The 7,152-nt window shown below is 41.4% G+C and overlaps 1 protein-coding gene across 2 annotated transcripts in view; it reads left to right on the forward strand.

Annotated features, from left to right (window-relative positions):
• ireb2 (iron-responsive element binding protein 2) overlaps positions 1 to 7,152 on the forward strand; it is a 33,466-nt gene that overhangs the window by 25,539 nt on the left and 775 nt on the right. The window contains exons 13-21 of one of the 2 annotated variants that reach the window (XM_061894627.1): positions 1,492 to 1,627; positions 2,792 to 2,876; positions 2,953 to 3,109; positions 3,192 to 3,304; positions 3,377 to 3,481; positions 3,582 to 3,724; positions 6,479 to 6,626; positions 6,703 to 6,825; positions 6,890 to 7,075. In XM_061894627.1, coding sequence (XP_061750611.1) covers positions 1,492 to 1,627; positions 2,792 to 2,876; positions 2,953 to 3,109; positions 3,192 to 3,304; positions 3,377 to 3,481; positions 3,582 to 3,724; positions 6,479 to 6,626; positions 6,703 to 6,825; positions 6,890 to 7,075 — 1,196 coding nt within the window. Of the gene's footprint in view, positions 1 to 1,491; positions 1,628 to 2,791; positions 2,877 to 2,952; positions 3,110 to 3,179; positions 3,305 to 3,376; positions 3,482 to 3,581; positions 3,725 to 6,478; positions 6,627 to 6,702; positions 6,826 to 6,889; positions 7,076 to 7,152 lie in introns of both variants that reach the window. The other variant, XM_061894626.1, reaches the window with a different exon arrangement.

The following is a 7,152-nucleotide window of genomic DNA, read 5'->3' on the forward strand; positions in this document are numbered from 1 at the left end:
TGACTACTAAATACAAACTATCCATTAGGGCTGTCGTAAAATAGTTGAAGAATTGACGATTCGATTCGGAGTCTGCTTGGACTATCAAACTCGCAGGCACTAAAACCTTTTCTTCTCCCTCCGCAAAAGATGTTTCTACAAGAGGACGAAGCTAATTGGTTCGCGCCACAGTCAGATACAAAGCTCTTTGTGCCACTTATGGCTGACTGAATACCGTCGTAGGCACCGGTGTAAATACGGAAATTGGACACGATGTGTGCACAGACGTGCTCTTTTTGCTAATAAATGTAATGATCCTTCCGTAAGTTAACATACAGAAACTTAAAGACTTTTTTTTTACTTCCACCATTTAGTCAAGTTTGATGTCATATTGGCGTAGCACCACACCCGAGAGCCTAACTAAAAAATTCAATCTCTACTGTATTTATTAATGGAAATTGAAGTGGAAATGTTGCATATAAGATCTGTTCTGTCCACTTTAATAAACAACAGCATCTCTAAAATATATCTAAAAGAATCACCTCTAGATCATGTGACACCCAGAGACCAGTGAGAATACACTATTATCACAATCAGTTTTTTTCTCTCCAAAAAAAAAAAATAACGCCATAGATTTGAGTATGGGCAGAATCTTAACGAATCAAATTAATCCATCCATCCCTTTTCTACCCATCAACAAGTAAAATCCTTAGTCAAAGATAGCCTAATAATGCATTTAATTATTTTAATTGCTGGTTTACATGTCAATGAAGTTGTGTAAATTTTTGTGAATGAACAGTTAATTCTTACATCACTACCTGAAATATGCACAAGGATGTTGTTTGTGGATGCTTTTTAATGAATTTGACAGATTTTCATTTGATCTACTATACCGCTATTTTGTTGTATACTTATCACCAATAAAACACACATTATTTGTACTGTGTTCAATTCCATTGTGTATACAAAAAAGTTTTTGCGTTAAAGTAGGGCAGTTTTTTGAGTTTCTATTCACTGGGATGTGCTCGCCTGACATCACGTATGTGTAAACTGGTACCTTTTTATTTAGTCATATAGTTTAAAAATATTTACTTACTGTATTTCAGCTTCTGTAACTTTTATTTTGTATTTTGGTTGGTGTAAACATTCATCTTCTCTGGGCGTCTTCTTCCTGTTTTTTTGTTATGATGACAAGCCAATATATGCAATCATTTGGTTTTCCTTCAGTGCATGTAAACATACTGACTATATTCAAACTTTGAATTGCTAATGTAGATGTGTTTTGCTCCACTATCTGCTGCTGTTTATTTGTTTTTGTTTTGCTAATCATGTTCATGTTTCATATTTTTCCATGCAACATTTATTGTTATTGCACATTTTCCACAAATGTTATACGTCTTCAGGCCCATTATTGGCTCAAATGACCAAATGGTTATGCATGTGTAAGTGTAACATGGTGTTTTAAAGATGCCACATGTGGATGAAACGTTATGTTTTCTGCACTCTTGACAGGTCTGCTAGCCAAGAAGGCTGTGGAGGCGGGGCTCATGGTCAAGCCGTATATCCGCACAAGCTTGGCGCCTGGAAGTGGCATGGTCACGCACTATCTCAACGCCAGCGGTGTTCTGCCGTATTTCAATCAGCTCGGGTAGGAGTGGTCAAAAATAAATGTTTTGTGTCAAAATTAAGTGTAAAGCCTCGATTATGCGTCTGTATAGTCACTATCTCGTCCCCTTCAACCCTAATGGCGATGTTTTCCGCTGTGTCAACTCATGCAAATTTTTCTTTTTTTAATGTATTTTAAGTCAAGTAGGAAGTGGCTAACAGTGCGGCTCATTGGATTACACTATCCCGCCTATAAAGCCCTATAAAAAAACACCAACAATACTCCATTTACATCTTATGACCTGAATATTATCCAAGTATTAGCGATGTTGTTATTATAAGAGCTAACGCAGACAAACTATTTTTAGCGGCGCCGGGATCACAGAGAGCTAACCAGTTTATGCTGCTATATTGACATATTGAGCCGGTGAGCTGCTGCATCACCTCTGAGTTGGTGAAAATTAATTGTAGATTATATATCATGCCTTCCACCTGGATAGTAGAAGGTTGTGGTCATAAACAGAAGTTGGTCAACTTTGACATTCAACTTAGACCCGAAGATGGTTAGAAATACACAAAAAGACGCTTGTTTGTGGCACTTTAAAAAAAAAAAAGTATGTTTATGATAAACTCTTCATCTAAACAGGAATATATCAAAATGTTATCAGTCAGCATTCAAGTGAAAGCAGACATTGTACAGTAAGTGATTGCTTTATTATGTTTGAAGTTGGTATTTTTTTTTTAACACTTAGCAATACTCCTGCATGATGCTCACTGTTTGTTGTTGAAGGGAAAAGCGGAAGTTGTTTTTCGTCAACAAAATTAGTATGCCGCCGTATGCTTAAAATTAGCAAAATACGTAAATATTACATGTTATTATGAACATGCCTGTTACTACATTACATTTATGTACTTGCAGCGTGTATATAAATCAATGATGGAGGTTTTTTTTGAGTGCTTTATAGGCGCATTAGACCAACTCCCGTTGGCTCCTTTGTTCGCCGACTCTTGCCAATTTATTTACGAGTCTTTTTTCACCTTTGTTAACCTTTGTGAAGCAAATCCACTGTAAATAACGTCCTGATTTCTTTTATATATGTATAGCTGTCTAGTGTGCTGTTCCTAAAAGATGACATTTTGCAGAGCAACACCTACTTTTGTCTCCCTTTTTTTTTTTACCACTATGACTAATATGTTGCCCCCTCAGCTTTGAGGTGATCGGCTACGGTTGTGCCACCTGTGTAGGGAACATTGCGCCGTTACCAGAAACCTTGGTAGATGCAATCAAGCAGGTATTTTATTTATTTTAAATATTTGATTACATAGAAGTTAAAAACAGCTTTTCTAAAACGGCGTCTCCTGTACTAGGAGGACTTGGTGACGTGCGGCATCCTATCGGGCAACAGGCACTTTGAGGGCCGTCTTTGTGACTGTGTAAGAGCCAACTACCTGGCCTCGCCCCCCCTCGTGGTGGCCTATGCTATTGCAGGCACCGTGGGCATTGACTTTGAGAAAGAGCCTCTCGGTAAGCGACACCTGAGGGGAGTCCTCTTAAATGTTTTGTATGACGCAAATTGTTTGTCCCCCACCCCGAGGGGTGACATCAGACGGGAAGGAGCTGTACCTTCGCGACATCTGGCCGTCCAGAGAAGAGGTCCGAGAGATGGAAGAGGACACCGTCATCTCCTCAATCTTCAAGGAGCTCAAAGAAAGGATGGAGGTGAGGGAGCATATGCTGCAGTTCAAGTTAATAGGATGACATTTTTAAGCTCTTCTTTTTGCCTCGTTCCAGAAAGAGAACACGTTTTGGAGCAACATCGAATGTCCAGAGTCAGTCATCTTTCCCTGGGACACCAAGTCCACGTACATCCGCTCGCCGTCTTTCTTCAGCAAACTAGTAAGCATTTGTTGTCCGATCACAAAAACATGTAAAAAAAAAAAAAAAAAAAGAAAAAATCACTAATGACGCTTCACCTCTGCTTTTGTTTTGTCTTAAGAGTAAAGAAGTCCCGCCCCCTCAGTCAATAGACAACGCCCACGCCTTATTATTCCTTGGCGACAAGGTGACTACGGACCACATCTCGCCAGCAGGCAGCATCGCCAGGGTCAGCGCAGCTGCCAAATACCTGCTCAGCAAACGGTGCGTTTACCAGCCTATTGTATCATTGTTGTTGTTTAACAACACTCGGGCCGGGAATCTTTGGGCACCACACGATTCAAATTGCACCAGACAGGCTCATCTGGTTATGTGGCAGGTCACAGCACATGTTCATGACGCCTTGAAAAGCAAGCAATTGAGCATCTCTGCCTGTTGTGTAATTTTTTTTTTTTAATATAAATTTGTGAGTGTGTTATCGACTTAGATTTCCTTTTTATTGTCAGTCAAATTTGAACTTTACAGTACAAATAAGAACAACATTTCGTTGCATTAACTCTTGGTAGTGCAGGATAAAAAAAAAAAAAACAATAAGGTGCAGATATACATATATACATGGGCCATGAGGCTAGAACCTGCTCAGTGGCCTAGTGGTTAGAGTGTCCACCCTGAGATCGGTAGGTTGTGAGTTCAAACCCCGGCCGAGTCATACCAAAGATTATAAAAATGGCACCCTGCTTGGCACTCGGCATCAAGGGTTGGAATAGGGGGTTACCGTATTCTTCGGATTATAAGTCGCTCCGGAGTATAAATCGCACCGGCCGAAAATGCATAATAAAGAAGGAAAAAAACATATATACATCGCATTGGAGTATGAGTCACATTTTTTGGGGAAATGTATTTGATAAAATCCAACACCAAGAATAGACATTTGAAAGGCAATTTAAAATTAAAGCTGCAAGCAGCGTTGGTCGGGTCCGCCGTTGGCCGCCGCCGCCGTGTCCCGAGTCCCGATCTTAGTCAGACCAACATAGAGGTCTTTGTTTCATGTCTCTACGACATTCCTAACAGAAGTTACAAGCAGTTTTGTCTGGAAAAAGGTGACGGCTTTTTACAAAACTTTTATTTTTATTTTGTCTGTGTTGTATTCCTAGGGGGCGCTAGTGCACAATTTTGAGTTTTGGAGTTTGGTTTTTTCATTAGCTCGCAATTGTTGCCAGTCCTGATGTGTGTGCCAAGTTTGGTGAGTTTTGAAGCATTTTAAGGGGGTCAAATTACAGCTCAAAGAGGCAAAAATGACATTTTTTAGGAAAATTTGCGCAGGGGTTCTTTGAAGGCGCGTAAAATCCAAACCGGAGCAGTAATCACAACTTTGTCCGACCACTTTTTTTAAAAGGGTTCAATTTCTCTCCTGTGTGAGTTTGAAGCAGAAACGACAAACGCACTGGGAGGAGTTTCGATTTGAAAAAGGTGACGGGTTTTTACAAAACTTTTATTTTGAAGGGGTAATTGCCAGCTTCCTGTTGATTTTTTCTGCTAGCTGTCAATTATTAAAATGTAGGTCTAAGTGAGACCTACATAGAAGTTTTTGTTTCATGTCTTTCCGACATTCCTACCGGAAGTTACAAGCAGTTTTGTCTGTGTTTTCCTCCTGGAAGCAGTTTTTTCTGTGTTTTATTCAAAAATTGCCCTAGAGCGCAATTTTGAGTTTTATTAAATTTTTTTTTCATTAGATCGAAATATCTATTAGTTCTGATGTGTCTGCCAAGTTTGGTGAGTTTTGAAGCATTTTAAGCGGGTCAAATTACAGCTCAAAGAGGCAAAAATAGCATTTTTTAGGAAAATTTTGCTTTGAAAGAGTTTTTGCAAAATTTCTGTAGATTTTGGGTATAGGAGTTTCTGATGGGGAATTTAGGTCTAGGTCAGTTCTACATAGAGGATTTTGTTTCATGTCTCTACGACATTCCTTACGGAAGTTACAAGCAGTCTGTTTTTAATCTCTTCCTAGGGGGCGCTAGCGCGCAATTTTCATTTTTGGGGTTTGGTTCCTTAATATGTTGTGGTGTCACGGTAGACCGACGTGTGTGTCAACTTTGGTGAGTTTTGAAGCATGCTAAGGGGGTGAAATTGGGGTGCGACGGTGCGGAATAATAATAAAGAATAATAAAACGCTACAGATTCAATAGGGTCCTTGCCATGGCAAAGGACAGAGTCCTTTGCTGGCAGGGCGGACCCTAATAAATAAAGAATAGTGAACAACAGGCTGAATAAGTGTACGTTATATGAGGCATAAATAACCAACTGAGAAGGTGCCTGGTATGTTAACATATTATGGTAAGAGTCATTCAAATAACTATAACATATAAACATGTAGAACATGCTATAAGTTTACCAAACAATCTGTCACTCCTAATCGATAAACTCGAAATCTTCCTCGATGTCGCTTCTAAACAACTCTGCCAACTCCAGAGGTATGCGCTGCTTCCTCTGGTCGTTTTCTGCTGCATATTTCACTCCGTCCCGCTTGTAATCTGCAGTAAATGATTTCCTTTTCGGTGCCATTTTTGTTCAGCCCTTCTCAGTTTATATAAGTTACTGCCAACTGCTATATGCTACCGCATATAGCAGTTAGCATTCAATTCTTATTAGTTGACGTGTGTGTGACGATTGCTGAAATTTTCTTCGTCTCTTCTGCGAATGAGATAAACAATATTATTTGATATTTTACGTTAATGTGGTAATAATTTCACACATAAGTCGTTCCGGAGTATATGTCGGCCAAACTATGAAAAAAACTGCGATTTATACTCCGAAAAATACGGTAAATCACCAGAAATGATTCCCGGGCACGGACACTGCTGCTGCCCACTGCACCCCTCACCTCCCAGGCGGTGAACAAGGGGGTGGGTCAAATTTTACCACAACTAGTGTGTGTGTGACAATCGTTGGTACTTTAACTTTGACTTAACTTAACTCAGTAGTTCAACCGGGGTGTTCATGTCGACTATTCCCACACAGCCTGACTCCTCGGGAGTTTAACTCCTACGGTGCTCGGCGAGGAAACGACGCCGTGATGACCAGAGGGACGTTCGCCAGCATCAAGCTCCAAAACAGACTGGTGGGCAAAGCGGGCCCCAAGACGGTCCACATTCCTTCAGGCCAGACAGTGAGCGCACGCGGATACACAGCAGCAACTCTCACCAAGCACGCTGCGCCACCTCACTTGCTATTTGTGCACACAGCTGGACGTCTTCGAGGCCGCCGAGCGCTATCAGAGAGACGGCGTCCCCCTCGTCATCCTCGCCGGCAGAGACTACGGCTCCGGGAACTCCAGGGACTGGGTGGCTAAAGGACCATACCTGCTGGTAAAGCTACACTTGCTGGCCGCTTAATGGGTTGAAGTACTCAATGTGTCTTGTTGGCCAACAGGGCATCCGCGCGGTCATCGCAGAGAGCTTCGAGAAGCTCCACAAGAACCAGCTGGTGGGGATGGGCATCATGCCGCTGCAGTTCGCACCCGAGCACAACGCCGACACACTGGAGCTGAGCGGCAAGGAGAGGTTCAGCATTAGCCTGCCAGAGCGCCTCTGTGCCAGGCAGCAGCTCACCGTTAAGGCAGGACACATACACACACACACACACACTAAGAACACTCATCAATAAAGCACATTGTTATGCTCTTTGTCTTCCAG

The sequence above is a fragment of the Nerophis ophidion genome, linkage group LG03 (genome assembly GCF_033978795.1).
Source record: "Nerophis ophidion isolate RoL-2023_Sa linkage group LG03, RoL_Noph_v1.0, whole genome shotgun sequence".
NCBI classification, from domain to species: Eukaryota; Metazoa; Chordata; class Actinopteri; order Syngnathiformes; family Syngnathidae; genus Nerophis; species Nerophis ophidion.